The 21,746-nt window shown below is 39.1% G+C and overlaps 1 protein-coding gene across 4 annotated transcripts in view; it reads right to left on the bottom strand.

The window, feature by feature from the left end:
* Nucleotides 1–21,746, bottom strand: part of zgc:162952 (PKc_LIMK_like_unk domain-containing protein) — a 38,518-nt gene that overhangs the window by 15,857 nt on the left and 915 nt on the right. Inside the window, exons 2-6 of one of the 4 annotated variants that reach the window (XM_044196931.1) lie at nt 20,739–20,812; nt 5,014–5,204; nt 4,321–4,442; nt 1,050–1,098; nt 540–689 (exon numbers count right to left, since the gene is read on the bottom strand). In XM_044196931.1, the coding sequence (XP_044052866.1) occupies nt 540–689; nt 1,050–1,098; nt 4,321–4,442; nt 5,014–5,204; nt 20,739–20,769 (543 nt within the window). In that variant the 5' untranslated portion in view covers nt 20,770–20,812. Of the gene's footprint in view, nt 1–539; nt 690–1,049; nt 1,099–4,320; nt 4,443–5,013; nt 5,208–20,738; nt 20,813–21,746 lie in introns of all 4 variants that reach the window. The other 3 variants (XM_044196930.1, XM_044196932.1, XM_044196933.1) reach the window with 3 other exon arrangements.

The following is a 21,746-nucleotide window of genomic DNA, read 5'->3' as shown; positions in this document are numbered from 1 at the left end:
AAAATCATTTTCATTAGGAAGGAACATCTAAAAGAAAAAAACTTACTGCATTAAGTTATCAATTCACAGGGGATTAATACCATTACATGTGACGGAACTCCATTGGATGATTGTTATTATTATTTTGGGGGTATTTTTATGCCTTTATTAGATAGTGACAGAAGAGAGATGACAGGAAATGAGGTGAGAGAGAGAGATGGGGAAAGACATGCAGCAAAGGACCACGCCTGGACGCCGGTTACAGATCAGTGATGGTTTAACTAAAGGCTCTGATGGTGCACTTTGTTTTTGGAATTTTAGCACTGAGAAGTTCTCTATTCTCAAGTTCTTGATCTATCCCATTGGTCTTATATTTTAGCTGTTGAGCTATGGCAAACAAGTATCAACTAACAGTGCATCCCCTGTGAGGTCTCTGTGGTGGTAGTTGTGATAGTAGCTGATGAGAGATAAGATGAAACTTGAATGATCCCTGTGGGCACACAGAACTGTTGCTGCAGCTAAATAACAGGACAGAGTGGGACAGAGACTGAGGGTCTTACCTTTGAGTTGAGGTCCCTGTGGTAAATGTTCTTGTAGTGCAGGTAGATCATTCCTCTGCTTATATCACAGGCCAGGTCCACCTTCTCTCTCCAGCACAGGGGAACATCTTTCCTGACCAGAAGCTCCTCCAGACAGCCCCCATTTACATACTGAAACAGTCAACATATACCAAGATATACAGAGTGTCATAATAAAAGACTCATAAAAATAAGCAGAAATTAGGATAATAATAAAATAGTAACAAAGCATGTGTTGAATTTCATTTACTAATATATAGTTCATACAGGTGGACAATACAAAAATATTAGATTATGTGAAAATATAATTTCCTCTCATATGCATTCTGATATTACTCTGAAACAATGAATCCAGGTCTGGTTACACAATAAGCGCCTGACTCAACTCGCTCACCATTTCATTATCAGCTCATATCATAAGCCAGCCTGTGAACAAACACGGTAACGATGACTCACAAGGTGCAAAAACAAAAAAAAGAATAGGACTCTCACCTCTAAGATCGGATAGAGTTTGTCTTCTTTGACACAGATACCCAGATATCTAGAATAAGAGGAAAAATGTTTATTCCTTGTTCATCTTCCTTATGAGTCCTTATTAGTTGATTTTCCCAAAGAAATCTAATATGTATTATTATGAAATTTGGTGTAGACTTTTATGTTTCATGTGCTCAGAATGAATTGTAACAATTTGGCGATCCCTTCACTTTTTATCTAGCACTGAAAAACTACAGTGTGGCTCACTGATGTGTTTTTAATTGTTTTTGGACAACAATGGAGCTCTGTGGCACAGAGGAATAAGATATATCAGGCTTTGATACACACACAATATTTGTTAGTAGATACATTCAGATGATTGAACATTCACTTAGATCAGCTGCTATAAAGGTTGAATCTGCTTTGGTGTTTTCCTCTTTATTTTGTGATAGTTACAGTACAGAGAGACAGAAAAGGCAGGGGAGAGAGAAGGGATGACTTGCAGCAAAGGGCCCGGGCTGGACTTGAACCTGGGCCGCTGCGGTAAGGACTCCGCCTTGATACCAGGTGAGCTACTAGGGCGCCCCCTGGCTATGGATTTAGTTTTTATTGCAAAGTATTCTTAAGTCATTGTCTTCACTACCATGATGCAACATACACAGACAGAGCCATCTACAATAGTGTAGAGAAACAATTAATAACATGCATTTAAATGTGTAACTGAGTTAAGAAATATTTAAATATTTAATGAAAATGAAAAATGTAATGAAATATTAAATGAAAAATTATTTAAACCCATTTATTTATATCATTCAGACAGGTTTAGACCTGGTCACAGTTTATTATCAAAGCTGATATTTAAAAGAAGAACAAATGAGCAATAACTTTGCGTTGGGTCCTGCGAACAATGGCTTCAACAAACATATACATATACACAAATAATACACACACAATTCGCGTTTGGTTTCAGGCTACACAGTGTGAGCTGGTTGGTGTGTACCAGGTGGGCACTGCTTTCATCACAGCCTGCTGTACTGTAAGCAGATAAGCTGCACTCTGATAACCTTACCGCTGTGACCTTGCTAAATGGCTAAAATAAGATTGCTTAGGCAAACATTATATCTGCCTGGCCTCACACCTTATGTAACTGCTGTAGATGACAGGGTCAGTGTTAAATAGCACCAAGGCTTCATTTGTGTTGACTGCTGCTGCTGCAGCACTTACTGACAACTACAGCAAGGCTGTGCTTCAGTCATGTTACAACTACCAAACTAAATACAGTAAGCAACACTGTACATGCAAGTTTTAAATTTTTGGTACCACTACACACACCATTCCGTTTTTTATGGAATTTTTTAAGTTGCTCTCAGATGACTACATGTAATGTGAAAGGGAGTCACTCTTAACGATTAACTCGCAACTCGAGAATTATCCCCCGACTCTGCAGTTCCCCTCAGCATTACAGAGCATTTCTTCAGCTCAGCCTCTTTCAGCTCACAACTTGTTCCACTGCCCCCAAGTAGCCAAATAAATGAATAAATGCTGCTTTAATGACATTATTGGATTAGCTTTATATGATAATAAGGACACACTTATAAAGACTTATGATGCTATGTACAATAACTTAAAGAACCATATCAGTGTTTTTAACTCCTTAAAGGCAGTAGGATTTGTCAGTTGCTGTTTGTAAACACACGATTCAAAGTCGGCCCCTCCTCCCAGCTCCGAGCGAGAGAGAGAGCGCTAGAGAACGAATAAAGAGAGGAAGCGGCATTGCGAGAACAAAACAGTGAATCAGAGAAATAAAACGTTATTTTCGATGAAACGTAACCGCCGTTAAAGCACAAATAAAAATCGCCCACACCTCCGCACAACCCTGCGGGAAGGAGGCAGCTTTATGCTGTCTGCCACTCTCTGCTCTGCGTGTGTGCAGCTCAGCCCCGCTCTCAGCCAAACAGACACACAGACCTGCAGCTTTTTATACATCCATAGTCTGCATGGCCCGACCTAGCTCCACACTTCGTTTTAGCGCTGTGTCAGCGCCGGAGATACATCTATGACACAGAGAGCAGAGGAGAGAGACGGAGACAGCGATGTAACATGCTCGTTACGTTTTTATAGAGTCTGACCTCACAGCCTGCGCGCTGTTAATTGGCTGGAGGCTGCACACCACTGACCAAAGGTTGACGCCCAGAAACGTCCCGAACACAGAAAATACAGGCAGAGGGCAGCGTCTCTGCAGATACAGACACCGCTACACACTCCCAGTGGGTCAAAAGTGATGACTGAGAGGGATTCTTTTTGTCTCTACAATGTTTTTTTTTCAGAAAATCTTACTTATTCTGCCTTCAACTACAAATCATGTATATTTATGCTTTGCTATCCACTGTATATGTATTAATATATGTTTCCAACCATTCCAGGCAGCCTTTGGTTTCTATTTCTGTTTCTATCAAATGGCTCCTGAAACTTGCTAGAGTTGTACAATCCATCACAGTGAACACCAAGTCTGTGCTGAGTTTTGTCAAAGTCATACTTGTGGAGTACAGCAGTGAAGACTTCAAATCAATCTGGAATTGAACTGCATCACTGTGTAACAACAATTATGTAAGTATATGGATAACAACAATTGTCTATATGGACAAAAATCCATATAGACTTAATGTTCACTGTGATGGATTTTCATATAGTACGGAATGTAATGGCTGCCTTGAAAGGTGGGAAAAATACATCTGGAAATATAAATCACACCGACATGGTTTGCAAAATGATTAGATGTAATAGAAAGTATCTCTGATTTGCAGTAAATAAGCTAAAACCTGCAAAACCACTGGTATGTCTCTTACAGAGATTTATATTGGCCATAAAGCAGATTTTAATCTTTTAAACGCAGAACTAAATTTAGAGGGTTGTATGGATTTGGCAGAAATATGTGCGCTGTAAAGTGTTTTCATTATTATCAACATAAAAGTATGAACCATAGTATAATTATTTAAATAGTATAAGTAAAAATAAGTTAAAAAGGTACTGCCATTATACTGCTCTATAACTATGGTAGCCATAAATGCTGCTACCAAACTACAGATTGTGAAGTTGAGATGTAGGGAAAAAAAGAGTGAAAGTGAGAGCGTGATGTGTGGGAGGGTGTAGAGCCTGTAGAGACGGAGAAGAGAGACTGAATGTGCTGTGAGGGCAATCCTCAAGCAGTTTCTTTTGCTTTGGTAGAATTTAACCCATTGGACGAACCACAAAGGTTTCAGTACGAAGTGAGACATGAGTGGACTGTCACCTGACGATGTTGGGGTGGGAGAGTTTCTGCAGCAGGCTGATCTCTCGGACGATGCTGTCTTGGTCCACGTCGTTTTTGTAGATCTTCACCACCATCACCTTCCGACTGGTGTTGTGCATCACCTGAAGGACATTTTGTGTTAGTAGCACACAGTGGCTGTAGAAGCAGTGGTATATAGCAGTGGTAGTTGTAGCAGTAGTGATGGGGAGGCTAGCAGATTTACAGTGGAGACAGCGTGACAGCAGTTTTTAAAGGAAGATTCTGAAAGTGTATAAAAGGAAATCAAGAACCGATATGGGTTTTCTATGTTGATTCAATTTGAACATCAGTCCAAAATCAGAGAGCAAAAGATAGCTTTCTCAATCTCGCTCAATCTGGACGCATCAAAGCTCTGACTTCCCCTATCACTCATCCATCCTGTGGCCTCTTTCTAGCTCATTTCATCAGGGACAAAGCCTAAATGTATGAAAATCAGCTTTTCCTGTAGCTCCACTCAAGCACTGGTGTCACATTAGAAGTTATGTAAGGTCTCAGCTGGGGATGAATATTGCGCCCCCATGGTCCCCATAGCCGGTGGGCCAATCACGGAATGACAAGAATGTCCCAGTTAGTGGCTGGAACAAAGCAAGCTTTGATTGCAGCTCACACGTAGGCCGGCAACAAGGCAAAATGGGGGGAGGACAGAAGGAATACCTTATAGACTTTGGAGAAGAAGCCACTCCCGATTAGCTCAGCTGTAAAGTTTTCCCAGAACTCCAGTTTGCGGACGGCGGTGCGGAGCTTCTGCCAGCGGTCCACATGGTAGTACTTGTCTGAAGACTCACCGTACAGGGTGGGACTGGTGGGCTCCGAGGACACGTCCACGTCACACATCCTGGAGATGTCTGCTGGGAAAGTAGAGACACATAGACACAGGTTAGGCTGAAGCTGCTAAAAGGTTATATTTGTTTGTGCTGGAATTATTCATTTAGTCCATTTTCATGACAAAACAATACAAGTTGTAGAAAAGGATCGCTCAAGAAAGCACAGAGAGGCACAATCTTAAACAGTCAGTTCACCCAAAAAAGTTTTTTAAAGAAAAGTCTGTTTTTCTTCCTTTATCTAGTGGAATTTAGCCAGGCAGATTGTTTGGTTTTGATTTGCCTCATTTGTCCCCACAGATCATTAAAGATTGAACACTTCATATTTTTTTACCCATGTTCAAAAATAGCTCATATTTCAAATAAGAAGTGACAGTCCCAGTACATAGTCCTGCAGACACTTTTGGACTTCTTTCCTGGGCTTTAAAAAAATCTGTCTCTCTCTAAGATTTCTACCTCCATCACAATATAAGGAGGTAAATGGAATTTTAAAAATTACAAATCAGCAGAAATGTCCTGGTTAATGAAGCAAAGCTTGCAAGCTACTTCAACCAGTCAACCCGAGTCCGCCGCTACACTGGCAGCATGACACACTATTTTCACTGTAACATATATCAAATGCACCCTTTTCATAACAGCAGTAAACTAGCCTATTGTTGTCCGCTATGCTAATGCAAAATGGAAAAAACTAGTGTAGGGTAATCATGACACCAAACCATCTGAGACATAATGTGTGGAAGCATTTTGGATTTGATACTATAGATGGAAAATCATAGATAAAGGCACAGCTATTTGATGACTTGTAAAATGCTAACTTACTGCCTTATACAGTAGTAACGTTAGCTTGTCACTCAACTGAGGCAGCAGAGGCAATGTGAATGAAGAGAACTTTAATTCTCCAATGTGCTTTAAGACTACGTGGTTGAATTAATTCAAACTAATTCCATGTTAGTTAGAATTAGTTACAACTTGATTTTTTGAAAAAGCGACAGCCCCACTAGGTAGAGTACCACTAGAAATAAGAAAATATGTTTTGTGTAATTTTGTGAACCAACCTTTTAAATTGAGGGGGATAATGAGGTGCAACACTGAGTAAAATGTTTCAAATTGAATCTGATGAAGGGCTATCTGTACCATCATGTATTAATGAGATTGACTTTTATTCACTCAGAGCTTAAGATCATGCAGCTCATAATGCTACTAAAAAATTACAGTTATTGTCAAGATGGAAAAGCCATTGCACCAGCAACAACTTGCCACATACTACATTTATATCTATATACTGTTATATCAGCCCAACGATATTTAAACTAATTTCATTGCACACTGCTGATCACACGAACACAAAAGACTATTTAACAACCAAAAAGGCAATTTATGCATTTAACAGTATGAAAGGGACCCTGGATGAAAGAGAGGCTCACAAAAGGTCTCATTTCACTCTCCCACTTATTAGCTGCATGGATGAGGGAAAGTGCCTCCACTTTACCGAGTGAAACAAAGACAGTGAATAATGTGAGGCTTAAAATAGAGGACTGATCATGGATAACAGTTATGATGGATAACAGGGCTGGTCACTGAACACAGACACTTTCCAGAATGGTTAAGAGAGCTGTTTGTCCTCAAGAGAAGGTACCTCATCTCTGGCAAGCTCTAATACAAAACACATACTGTATTGTGTAGACAGAATGACATATATGCGTATTAAAGTAAATGTGCAATGTTCGTTTTCATATAATCTACACATCTACTACATTATTGTACACATTTAATACCACTCCATGATATATATATGTAGTTTCTCATATTGTGGCTGTTCAAATTATATACATTTTGTGAAGTCCTTTATTGCACATCTACAGTACTTACAGGAGACTACAGCAATTAAATATCTGCAGGAAGTGGAAGTGAGCAAAAATACAAAAAAATTCAGAATTGAAACTGAGTGCAGTGCAGCTGATAATGCATGGTTCATGCATAGTGGTAGCTCACAATCAACTATGCAGTTCATCTCAAACACACTAAACAAAAATGTCAGGTCTATCAAAGTCTATCCTCGTGACAAGACTTCACTCTCATATTCAGTCTTAAGACAGCATTTTTCTTAAAGCGATGATTAGCATATTTCTACCCAAAATAATATCTTTGCCATGGCCTGGTCTCTGCTCCATGAATTCCTAGTTTTCTGTGAGTTTTTGTTCCACTTTGCACTCTTTCGCATGAACTGTTCAGTCAGAATAACAGGGACTAGGATGAGACACCTCCCTGAAGTAATGAAGCTCTCTAAAAGACACACGACAGCTGTATTAAAATGAGGCAGATCAGCTTCTTAAAGTCAGGTTTACACTGGATTTAAAGAAGCAGTGTGTAGGATTTAGTGGCATCTAGCGGTGAAATTGCAGATTGCAACCATCTGGATACGACTCGCCTTACCCTCCCCTTCCAAGCATGTAGGAGAAACTACGGTGGCCCTATCTAGAGCCAGTGTTTGGTTTGTCCATTCTGGGCTACTGTAGAAACATGGCGGTGCAACATGGCGACCTTCGATAAGTCTGGTTGTGTTCAATATACTTGTGAACATCTTCTGGTCAATAAATCCCATGAAAAAGACCCAAACCAACAATAAATGTTATCTACTAACAAGTATTGTGTGCGTATCCAAAGCCTGATATATTTAATTCCTCTGTGCCATAGAGCTCCATTGTTGTCCAAAAACTATTAAAAACACATCAATGAGCCACACCGTTGCACTGGGTTACATACTAGAGTGCTAAGTGTGTATTAATCCACAGCTGAAATTAATCCCACACAAAGCACACTTCCTCCTGTTTGAGTAATGCTTGCTAATACTACAGTGGCCAGCTGTTTCAGGAAATGACTGAGCCTTTTTAAAAGATGAAACTATACATTCGTATATATACCTTTAAAAATGTACATCTTCAGTAGGAACCAATGGGTTTGGAGCTCAGAGCCCCAAACAGGTAGGGAAGTCAGAAAGTATTGATAAGGGGACTAATGCATTTTTGGTTTTGCTCTTTTCATGGGATTTCTTGGCAATAAAAAAAATAAATAGAAAATCACCAGCCTTTAACTTTAAATATATTTTTGTTCCTCATATGCCAAGATCACATCTGTCACTGACTACAAATAAAAATTGTTTGCTTACTGAGCTTGTGGCTTCATAGAAAGCTGAGTATATTTGCATTATAGGCAAATGACAACACAAATTGTCACCTGATATTCTAATTGCAATTAGGAAAAAGTGCACGCAGGGAAGAACTTGGCCTTCATTCACTCATAATATATATTCAACAAGAATTCCAAAATTACTTCACATAATCTACATACATGCACCAGTTCTTTTGTCACATATTGGGCACATAAGGGGCCACACTTGTTTAAGGGTGGAGTGAGTGAAATGTGGCTGGGTTTAAACAGCCATGTGGAATAAACTTCACTTCCCACAGTGAGACCATTTCATTACTCTCCGCTCCTCACAAAGGGGGTAGTCCTGACCTAATTTCAGCCACAGAGGACTGGTGTGACAACACTGAAGGTCAGAGTTTGTTTATTCTACGACAACAGCCTCTCTCGCCTTTACGATGACGCCGGTGGAAAGCACACGCTGACACGCTAACACAATTGGCAGGGTTTTGTCAATCAAGCCGGCGAAATCAACCCCAGCTATTCATGCTGCTTTTGTTCATTCGGCTTCAGCCTAAACAATCACTACACTTTCAGCTCCAACTCTGTCAGAGAGAAACGCTTACAGTGCAGCCCTATCATCTAGCTGTCACTCTCTCGTCTCTCTGCTGTCTACTTTCTACTGTCTCAATCCTTTATTTCTCCTTCTTTTCTCTTTCTCAGTAGGCCTTTACATGTTCTAAAGCAGTGGTTCCCAAACTTGTTTTTGTCACGCCCCACTTTGGAAGCTAAAAAAACATCATGCCCCCAAACGTAAAATGACTGCATTTTCATCAACCGGTAACAATATTTGAGAAACTAGTAACTAATGTCTCCTATACTGGCAGTCGCCTGTTCTTTACATGTTGTTTTGCTGTCTGAATAAATCTTGTTAACCTGAATCTTGCTATCCTTGCTAGTATCAGGACTCTTGTTTCATTATCGCCCCCAAATGATCAGATTCACAGAACATTTTGACATATTGTCATTGTAGGAAAAGCCCAATGCACACAATTCAAGCATCATTCAATGCAGAAGCAGTTAATTACTGTAACACCTGCATTTGTCTAATGTGAAAAAAGTCTATACAACTTTAGTTGTTTTCCCAGTTTTGTCCCTAGTCATATGCACCACACCTGCAATAGCTCATTAGGAAGCATTGTTTTAAAGGTCAAGGGAGGAAATATTCAATATTTTTTTCTTGTTGCCAAAAAATCCAATGAAAAGACTAAACTCCACGGGATACCTTTAATCAGCCACTGAATATAGTTCCCAACAAATGTACTATTAAATTCTGTTTCATTAATGTTTGTATTTAAAGACTTGCAACTAAAGCAGGAACCAATGGGCTTGGGAGTGCCACAGACAGGTTGGGAAAGTATTCAGAAACGGGCCACCACATTGTTGGTTGGACTTTTGATAAGATTTCTTGAAAATACTAATCCAGCCTTATCCTTTAAGCTTTTACCAACATTTAAAGTTAGGGTAGGTAGCGTTGGAAAACGAGCAAGAGACAGCTAGATTTTGAAAAAAATCCCACCCCCTCCCTTCAGGCCTCCCTTCAAAGCCACACATTTTCATGCGCAATGACTGCATGTTCAGAGTGCATGCAGGTAGGTAGGTAGACAGGCAGGGAGGCCAGCCATTCCCAAATGAAATGATTGGATGGAATTTTTACAGGCGACAGCCACAGACATCGCATTTTTTTTTTTTTTTTTTTTTTTTTAATTCAGAGCATTTGATTTGTTGATTGCTGTCAGGATGTAAAGAGAATTTCAACAAATATAACAAAAATGCTTCTGAAATACATTACATGTGGTCACCAGCTAGTTGCTAACTTTGTCTGTCTGCCATTTGGTGCTAGGCAGGGTTCAGTGGGGTTTTAGAGCTGTTGCGGAAAGAAGCTGTCTGCTGCCTCTGGAAACAATGTTCATGAGAGCGTTGAGACTGAACTAAAACAATAGGGTTGCGGGCTGTAAAACCAAAAAAAAAAAAACAAAAGAGCCGAATGATGCTAGAACACTTGATGCTAGAATTGAGGAGAACTGAAACGTTGGGTCATAATTCTCTCTGGATTTGACACAACAACCTTCGACCTTTTCATATTATACATAGTCATTTCAATTTATTGTTAACAATATTGATTAATGCAGCTTTAATATCTTTTTACAGTTAAGTTAAATCTGAAATTGAGTGACATCAATGCAAATAAAATATATGTCTGTATATCACATCTCATAAACAAATTAAACTTAGAGCTGAAGATAGACACATTCTGCAGTTTGCGTCTCCTTTCCAGTTTCTCTCTCTCTACCTCTCTATTCCACATTCCATTTTCCCACTTTGTCTGCTTTTCTCTCTTTCGCTCTCTCTTTTCCCCATTCACTGTTAGCTCCATCCAAACCAGCACACGGGTCCCATAATGACCACAGAAGAAAAATAGAAAAACATGGATATCCCATCTGATGCGTCATTCGGAACATTTTCAAGCCTGCAGTTTGGGTTGACTGCTTGTCGTGAACTTTCACGAGCAAGTAAATCCACATTTAGACCATGAACTAATAATCTGGTCAACATATCAACAGCTCTAGACTACTATAAGGATTTAAAGCAGTATGTACCATCAACAACGATTAATTTGACTGTTGTGTTGTCAGTTCTGATTCAGACATCCTGCATGTGAGCCAAGATGTGATTCTTCAACAGCTCGAGCTTTGTGTTTTTTTTCCCGATACCGAATGGGAAGGTTACACAATCAACTTGCAGGAAATATGTCTGTCTGCGGTGAAGGGCCATTATCACAACCCGCTGTGAATTTGACCTGCGTCTGACCACACACACACCATCAACAGGAATATCAGGTCTGGCCATCGCCACACTGACGTCCTCCCAGCTGATAAGGAATGCCGCCCATAAAAGTTTCACAGTAAAAGTCAGTTAACACCAAAACGAGATTTTTCCCCAGAGCTCTGCCTATCAACACAAAGATTCTCTCTGAGGAATGCCCAAAAGATCAGACTGGGATGTCATGTTAGCTCAAAGCAGAGTGTGTGTGTGTGTGTGTGTGTGTGTGTGTGTGTGTGTTTATACACTTAGACCAATGACTTCTGAGCAGCCATGAAGAACCGTGTCACCCCCTGAACAGGGAGATTGACGTCATTAGATGACGTCAAGTTGGTGACTCACTGAAGGGTTCACACTTGAAGCCAAAATGATACAAGTCACACCATGTAAAAAAGATGGCTCAATCTGCTTGTTTTTACACCAAATGAGTGTTAATGAACTTGATGACAATCTAACATCCCAGGGGACATACACTGCCTGAGAGCCCTTAAAATGTGCAAGCACACACACAAAAATGGGTAATTCCCATGTGCTCTCCATAGTAGAACAAGAAAATTAATGCCAACCAAATCTATAATTGAGATTCTATTCAGACTCAGGGTGTGGATAACAGCATCCTCTGAGCCCCAGTGACTTCAGGCGTTAAGTATGTAGACGACGCGGGCAACTGCACCACAGCAGAGCATTAATCTGCTTTTAACAGCCTTCTAGTCATGACATTTTTGGCTGCAGCCTCATGCATTAAAGCCAAGCACTTAAACTGGCCTGAGCCAAGCCACAGTAGCTGTTAATTGGTTCATGGATTTTCCAAAGCGAAGTGACGCTCATCTCAGAGCCACAGCAGCCCTGGAGCTCTGCCTTTGTCTGCAGGTTTTTGAAGGCAGAGATGGCAGGCGGGGATCAGTGTCGGATGGGTCGACATCAGATCAATAAGGGATGGACAGAGCTAGACCACACATAGCTGTGGCTCCTCACTGGCGTCAACTGCACTTGGTGGTGGATGCAGCAATGATGAGTTACGCCACTGTTGCAGAACATGAACTATGTATTTACACAATGGGGCACATACTTCATAATACTTTATAAGTTATAGCACTGTCCCTCTGAAAGCAGTTCCATGTTTAAATGCACAACATATGCAAGTCTATTCAGTAAAGATAAAGAAAATGCAGATTTAGCAATTCGTACTTGACTCTATAATTAAAGTGATTCTAGGTGTTATTAGGCATCTCGAGCCATAAGCACAATCAGTGCACACTAAATACTACAATGAGGATCATACATAAGCACGGCATGAAAAAGAATACACTCTAGGCCTTCATGCAAAAAACAGGTACTAACACTTCATAGGAGAACTGATTAGGCCATGGTAATATTACACACAATGTAACAGCTTGTTAAGTATTAGCAGCAAAATGTGCTCAAAGCTGCATTGTTATATTTTTTTTTTTTTTTTTTTGGCCATATGGAAGCTGTTGCCTATTTACACATCAAGCAGACATGGAGCAACATTCATGCATTCAGAGTTTTGTTTTTAGTCACCTGACAAATGTAAGTCCAATATTCACTCTCCTTTTAGCTCTGATTTGTTCTCTACCAACTTCTGAGAAAAATATCTGGTTCTTTACCCGCTAAATGCTCCACTATGTTCACCAACTAGTCACTAACTTTGTCTCGTTAGCTGTTTGGTGCTGGGCAGGTAGCGTACAGTGAGTTTATCAGAGCTTGTCATTGAAAACAGCAGTCTGGTGCTGCTGGAAACGAGGTAGATGAGAGCGGTGACAGTGAACCAAAACAATTAAGTGGGCCATAAAACCAAAATAATGAGCTAAAAGAGGCTAAAACATTGTGTAGAGTTGAGGGAAACTGTGAGTCACGTCATAATTCTCTGTGGGTTTGTCACTATGAGGAAGACCTTTCACATCAAACATAGTCATTTCATCCATTGTTAATATAAAAATATTGATTAGTGCAGCTTTAAGTATCAAAAGTAAAAGTAGGAATTACGCATAATGGCCCCTTAAAGAATGTTATATTATACGTTATATTATTGAATTATTTTTACTAATTTACTAAAGTGTAACTAGGTCTTTTTGTAGCTTTTCGAGATGGGTTTACTGTCAACTACTTTACATATCTGTAAAGTAAATAGTAACTGTTTAGTTTGTGCAATTTTGTTTTAACTACAGCACTTTTTCATCTTCTTTTCTGCTGGTGTAAAAAGTAAATTTGCCCACAGGAGCAACAGCTTCAACAGGCTACATACCTGTATCAATGACACGCAACATTACGTAGGTGAAGCCATTTGGCATGCTAGACCTCCATGCTGATGTCATCCAAAAATCATACTGCATTACTAATTTGGGTGAAAGCTTTAAAAATAGCAATCCTCATGCTTTGTGCTATAAGCCTGAGGCAGTATCCAACAGTATGTATGAGGATCTACAGGAGCTAACACTGCAGATCATTCACTATAAATCCATTCCCAACTAATGCAGTACTGACTTGGTCAAACTGGAGTGACAATAACAGTATAACTCCAATCTAATACATGCAGGTGAGATCAAAGCACTGTTCCTGTCCTTCCACAGAACTCCAGTTAGGTTAATGTTCTGTAATTTAGAGGTGTGGAAGCAAATTTTCATTTCAGATAATGAATAGAGCATGATGCAGTCATAGGTAATGCAATCAGCACTCACCATGAATGACTTACTGTATGTGGTTAAGTGTACTCTGTCAGAAAGGCTGCTGCTATAATAACCAATGTACCACTAGAGCATACTGTAAGAAGCCTCCATGGGAAAGTCTTCTAAACTCAGTATTCAAGTAGATTAAAAACAATCATGTAGTCTGTAAATGGCTTTCAGGCCTGTGTGTGTTCCGTACTTGTTCAGCTGGAGTTTGGTGCCTTAGAAATCTTTCTATGTATAAACCAGTGCAAAATAGTGCTATTAGATATTTTTGGGTGGGCACAAACATGCACCAAAGTGGGCTATAATGGGGTATATGGGATGGGAACAAGGTTTGCTGAAACATATGTGTAGCTTATTATGGAATCAGTTAAGGATATTCATTTGGGATAAACAAATCAAAGCGATGTGGTCAAATAAATACGCTTTTTCGCTTTCTTGCTTCTTGTTTTCTTGAGTTACATGAGAAGATCGATACCACTCTCGTGTCTGTATTGTTAAAATGAAGCTACTGCCAGCAGCCTGTTAGCTTAGCTTAGCATAAAGAGTGGAAATGGCAAAAAAAACAAGATATAACATGTAAGACTTAGTCTCAATCTTAATGTTAAGCTAAGCGGCTGCTAGCAGTAACTTCATATTTCTCGTACAGATATGAGAGTGGTTCAGTGTGCCATTTCAAAGAGAGAAAATTAGTTCCATCTTGTTTTCTGCTGTCCTTGTTACTGGGAACCATGCAAACTATTGTTTAGTAAGATAAAAACAGAAATAGATTTTTTAAAACAAAGATTGATTTAGCTATTTAGATATGAAAAATTTGAATTAGCAAGTTACTTGGATAAAGTCTGAGGGGATGAGGAAAAAAGGTCTTTATCAGGATTCTTCCTTTCTTCTTCAATTCAGTGCACAATTTATTTGAAATTTCATAGGTTTTATATGTTGCTAACACTCTAAAAAGTGACACTTGTTTAAACGATATTGTTGAAACAATTCTTCACATGGATTTCACTGTCAACATCAAGAGAAGACAGGGATTCTGGCTGATGTTGGGATAGGAGATTTGGTAGTTATTGATGTGTCATTCTCAAAGATTTCTTGCGTCTGTCAGCCTGAAGTTATATACCGATGCTAGGCCTGGGCCTGCTGCTGCAAATAAGCCTCACTTAAAAAGCTGCAGTCTGAGTATAACGGATCTAATTAACACGGGACATTTTTAGTTCAGCATCATGCGTTGACGTGCAGATGTTTACAGAGAATTTACGTGCAAAAGCAACATATGGCCTGAGTAAAGATCCAATATAAAAACAACAATATCACTTTCTTGCAAATCTTTTCATCAGTTAATTAAATTATCGCATAAATAAAATGTCACTGATTGAAGTTCACAGCAGTGATTCAGCCAGTTCATGAAAGCTTTTTAACACTGGCTCACTTGGAGGTCTTTCCTTGGAACAATCCCTTGTCACTCAGAAAATGATACATTGTTAATTTTTTATTCTGTGTCTTTCCACTCCGCTGACCTCATTCACTATCTCCATTTACCTTGCTTAAACTCAGGTTACACTGTTTTGTTTTGTTTTTACCTGGAAACTATTTCTGTGGTCAACTCATGAGCCACATCAGCTAACTCACACTGTCCTAGAGGCTCTATGAGGCAGTACTTAAGCATAGCTGTGCATTGAGCTAAATGCTAACTAGGGCTGCAGCTATCGATTATTTTAGTAATTGAGTATTCTACCGATTATTCCAGCGATTAATTTAGTAGTCGGATAAGAAATACTTTTGCTTTATTAAGGAGCAATAGTAAATATGCAAAAGAGAAAATAAGACAGGTCTCTTAAAATTAAGAACTAATTGGTTTCCTTTTCAGAAAAATCTACATTTTTATTGCTTAAATTGCATACAATAATATTATCTGTCAAAACTAAACCCATTTAGTGCATTAAGTGCCATATTACATGTTGGGTTTTAAAGAAAACATGTTCTGAAATGCAAAAACAAACACCTTTACTGTCTTCTTTGTGGCATTTGTAGGAGGCAAAAACAAGTGGACAGGACCTGTGACTATCATAATAATAAATAACACGAATGAAGCTCAAGTATTCACAAATTGACTGCAGCATTGTATTTTCTGTGGTTAATATCTTGAACAAAACCTAGCTAACTTAGGGACATCATAATATCCACACACACTGTTAACTAGCCATTACATATAGCCATAATTAATGTAGCCTACATTCTTTACTAGCCTTCATATACCTTGTTTCGGGTCCGCTCTGTGGACTGGATAAAAACAGTACTGGTGTGAGGATCTATATTTAACAATATTAGAGGCAGATGTAATTGCATTAATGCTCAAAACTTTAAAAGAATACATGGCATGCATTTAACTTTTTGCTGAGCTACCAGAACAGCACTGGAAATACCAACATACAGCATAACGTCCTAAGGGCTACTGTATATTAATATGACATCTTAAAATAGGAGTGTTCAGATATAGTAAGACCAGCTGTCTCTTAAAGTGATGTTGGTCATGTGGACATGTCATTAAAGACATGGTAAAGTCTAACATCAATAGCTTGTCCAATTTGTAGATGCTATATACACCTATTAGATCACATAGTAGCAATTACATCACATTTACAGCCCTTGATAATGTCTATTAAAGTTATTCAAAAATGCTTGTTCCTCCTTGAATCAGTGACTAATTCAAAAGGCATTAATTCAGGTCTGCCTCAAGCTCAACTACATTAAAAACCATCACACCATCATTAAAAACTTGTGATGGTCATGGTTGTAAACGACTTAAATGACTGGACTTTCTCCAAATGAATTTAGGCCATCTGGGAATTTGAACGTCTCCTCATATCAGCCAGTATCTCCCTCTGTGGTTTTGCATGGCACCCAAACAGTGCTGATTTTATCCCACAACAGAGTGACACCCTGTACACTTGTGGAAACGCTGGTAGAGTAAGATGCTTTGCTCTATATTTTCCTGCGAAGAAAAATCACGTTTGAGAACAACATGCCACTTGTAGAGATGGGCGAGTGGGCTGGAAACAGCACAATGTATCTCTGCCCCTTTCTACTGCCTCCCACCACCACCACAACACTGAACTCATCCAGTGTTTGAGCAAACCCTCAATGTTTGTACAGTTCATGCTATGTAGGAAAAATGTGGAAGTGGCCCCAAAGATAACCAACATTCCTGAATGCAACATTTGAAGCATGGCAAAGTCAACATCCAATGACAGGTAGCACAGTAGTAGTGGTGGAAGTAGCTGAAGCCAGGTATTATGATTCTGGCTTCCAGTAGAGTTTTAGTTTCCATGATGGCCTAAATTACACCCTGACAAGATTTAAATGATGATAAACATTTGTTTTTCTGCCAGATGCAAAGATTGTTAATATCCATCCAAGATATCAGCTACTGGAAGCTTTCTCAGAATTATCCAGAAGTTCGCCAAGAACACAATTATGAGAATAGGGGGGGTTTTCAAAACTGCATTGTTGAGTCTGGTTGAATCTGTCTCTGGTTCATTTCCCCCCTTGGTACAATTTGTTTGGACAGATGGGTGTAGACCAAAACAACCGCACCGAGTCTCTGGTCTCGTTCCAAACAAATTCTGTGACCCAACTACAAGGCGTACTCTGCAGGTTTGAACTTAGCGACTCCTGTAGCCAGGTGCACTATGCATACTGGGATGCAGATGAGCGAAATCATCAGGTGCGAGAATGAATCAAGGTCTGACATGGACTAGCAAAAAAGAACATTGCCTTCTTGATATTTGGGTAGATGACTACATCTGCCAGCTTCTACAAACAGTGTTCAAAATATTCAGTCTGCGGCTGAAGGAGAGGGGATTTGACCGGTAAAAGAAACTGAGGCAACAGTACATAAATGTGAGCGATGAATTGTGATGAAGTTTGGTCATGTTCCCCTCAGGATGATTTGTAATGACTTTGGTGATCCCTGAACTTTTTTATCTAGCACCATCATCATGTCAACATTTCAATTTGTCCAATACTTTGGTTTATGACCAAATACCTGCAAAACTAATTACATTCCCATCAGCCTTATCTGTACCTTGTATTTTGGACTAATTAGCAAATGTTAGCATGCTATTTATCTTCTCATCTCACTCTCAAAAAGAAAGTGAATAAGTGTATTTCCAAAAATATTGACCTATTCCTTTAATGCTACAGTATGTCTTTGATGAGTGTGGTGCTAAGATGTGAAGTTCACAGTATTCGTCTATACTTAATGGTGAGATTATCTGCGTTTACCATCTGCGAGGTGAGGGTTTAGGGCTGAGAGGATACGACACTGGTGATGATCACTGTGATCCAGCCAGAGGGAATCCCGGTCAAATTTGTGCATCAGCATCAAAAGCAGGAGAAGTGCAGAGAGGATTGAATAGGATTCCCTCTGTATTCCTCCCAGCATCCCTCCAATGCACATACTTTCACAACAAGTCTGCATATAAACACAACCGCCTGTCCTTGGTGAGGGAGGACGTAGACGACACAGATGGCTTGCTAAGAACTGTTTTCAAAGGCCTACTGCAACCTACACAGCCAGTGCAAACATGAATCTTGTAGCCAAGCTTCTCAGGCATGTAACAGTTGGTGAATGTAAATAAAAAGTTGGTAAATTATGACCTTCAGCCAGTGCTAATTACAATGCAAACAGCTACCGACAGAGATAAAAATCAGTTATATTTTCACAAAAACATTTTTTTTTTCATAGTCTCAAGTAATTTACACCAGTTTGATATTACGTACTATTATACATACTTTGAATGTACTTAAAAGGTGTGGTATATGATTCTAATCCAATACACGTCTTTTTGTCAAATTCTGTGAATATCTCCTCACAGTCCGCTAGCTGTCTGTTCTGTGTGTGCGCTGAAAAAAAAAAAAACGGTGTTTGTACACAGCTCTGGCTCTGTAAATGGGAAATAAACAAAGTGGCTCAGACCGAGCCACACAGCACTATTCCAGCCATGATTTGTGTGTCAGGTAACGTTAAATGACTTGCCCACGGAAATTCAGCTGACTTTCTAGTCTGTCAAGATATGCTGTTGTTGTGATGTTTGCTATAGTAGCAGGAGAGTTGTGAGTATCGCTGTCTGGAGCTGCTGTGCAGGCTCTGGGAAACCATCACGTCCTCTCTGGCTGTTAGCTTCGCAGCAGCAACTGTAGCAACAGTTTGTTCACCCACATCCTAGCTAAGCTAACCCACAACCTAGCTACTTGCTGTGTTGTTGTTCGCTCTATATCATGGTATTTGTCATGGTATTGGATTTTTCCAGAATCACATACCCCACCTTTAATTTGACCTAGGCTAAATGGCTAAACAATATCATGGACTACTGATCCAGACCATTTCACATAATAAATAAAAACAGTGTCCTTTGTGTGCAGAAGCAGCAACAATTCTTTTTGTTTTGGTTTGATTTATTACATTTACATGTGGTCCTACATATTGAATGGAAATTCTCAGATGCAGGTGTTTGTTTTGGCCTGGGATCAGCACAATCTGATACCTTTTGTACTACTGCTGTGGCTGTATTTCTAAATCACACAGCAATCGAGAACAATCCCTCAAGAAAAACAACAATCTATCATTTATCTATGGAGCCCCAAAGTGTTCAATATTAAATAAATAAATAGGTAATTATAAATAAGTAGTCTTTGTGCATGTGCAGCCTTGTTAAGCTAAGGTTTAAAGGTTTAGTTACTGTGTCTGTGTACTGTGTGTATTTACAGCAGCAGCCTCTAGCTGGTTGATTCTGAATAACTTTAGCATTGTTGTTGCTCTAGATAACAGGAACTAACTAGCTAAATTTGGCAGCAGTTGTTGAGCTTGCTAGCTTAAGAGAGGCAGGATGTTCGTGATTGGCTGAAAAGTGCGAGGGCGGTGACAACACAGCTGTCATGAAAGCATTATGAAATAAAATGTGTCATTATGAATTAATACTTGTTACTGGGGGAAAAAATGCCAAAAAACAGACTTTTGAAAAAGAGCATTTTGAAATAAAAACGATATCCAATAAAACTGTTATTATGAAAATGAATGGTGAAATAACATTTCATAATAATGAATTGAGTTTTAATAATTTCTTCAATTATTTCACAAATCTTTGGTTCATTTATACATTTTACACAGTTTATTCATATGATTATTTTCTTTCATAATGTCTTTTTTATTTATTTAATATTGAAGACTTTGGGCTTCCATATTTATCTACTACTTAGAAATATTATTTTACTTGAGCTCAAGCATAAAATAGATTCTCTAAACAAGAAGACATTTGTAAGAGGTAAAAAAGAAAGAAAAGCTATAGCCTGTACAGTGTGTGGCAGGTAACAGGACACCTCTCTGATACACCATCTTTGAACATGTTTAGAAGGGCAGGATGCTGAGCAAAGGTCTTTCTATTTCAGAGCGATGCAGAGCTAAACACGATTACTATATGGCAGATTCAACTGCTTAAAGCCCCAGTTCATCTAAGACACAATAACATACAGGAAACATAATGATTTAACACATACAGTAACTGCTGTAATGGATGTGAGACACTGACATCAAGCAGTGCAGCACTGCACACACAGATCACAGCTCAAGACAAGTGACAAAGTTGTGGATTCTCAGTTCAGTGTCAGAGAACTTTACTTTGTCACCTACTTACTTTTGAGTCTACATGTGACACATAAGTCATCAAAATCACTTCCTCTTGGTAAATACACAATCCATGAAATGTATGCATTTACTGTCAGAAATGCAATGTAAACACTATGAAGAAGAGTTGAAAAAGTATTTGAATCTCTCAATACTTACTCCATTGATTTAATAAGCTATTCATATGCATCTTGCTGATGGTGGAACAAACCCCAGAAGTCTCTGTGCAGAAACTGAGGAGGAACCACATACATGCAACATCAAATGAGAAAAAAGCAAAGACACAGGACTTTCCACAAAAATAACACATATGGGCTGTCAAGCAAGCAACACTGAATACTAACATGAAGACATGAAATGCCAGACATCAGACACGTTTCTTTCAAATTAGTCACAGATGAGTTTATTTCCTGGTGACAGACGGCAGTGATAATACTTTGGACAAGACACTGACCTCTCCCTAAGGTTTGTGCAATCAAACTAAGTTGATGTCTTCAAAGAAAAAAATGCAAATCCACAAATTCCTTGTTTAAAATACATACAGCACAATAAAATAACCGTACAGTGATTGCACTTCACAGATTTGTTTGCACTATGGAAGTGGTTCTCAACCAAATTCAACCAAAGAGTTATTTTTCCTTCTCAGATTGTTTTTTAGAGGGATCTTAGAGGTCTAAAGAGGTCAAGTATCCAGTACTTTTACAAGAAAAAAGCTAATCTTGGTCCAAGAAATTTTGTGACAAAGATAGGGCTGGATTAACCCATTAGACTCTAATGGGTTAGATTAGGGATTGGATTAGAATTGATTAGAGGGCCTCAGGGCCAAAAATGAGCTGTGGACCCCTAATGAACCCCACACACACTTTTCCACAACCAATGTGGCTCAGAAACCATCCGTATTTCTACGCTGGAATACTACCTGGCCGCATGTTTGCTATTTGTTAGTCAAACACAAATTTTTTTAAACAGGCATTCATCTATTTTTTTGGTGACTTGGTTGCAGCACAACCAACTGAAAATACAACACTGACATATTGTCACATTGTTGTTGATGTGGCAAATGTGTCAGCAAATAGTCTATATACACATCCAGCAGACACAGAGCAACATTAGCATTAATTTGAAGTTGTGTTTATGGTCACCTGATGAATGTAAGTCTAATATTCA

Source organism: Siniperca chuatsi, linkage group LG5, assembly GCF_020085105.1.
Source record: "Siniperca chuatsi isolate FFG_IHB_CAS linkage group LG5, ASM2008510v1, whole genome shotgun sequence".
NCBI lineage: Eukaryota > Metazoa > Chordata > Actinopteri > Centrarchiformes > Sinipercidae > Siniperca > Siniperca chuatsi.
The sequence above is the reverse complement of the archived record's forward strand: the minus strand, read 5'-3'. Positions and strand labels throughout refer to the sequence as shown.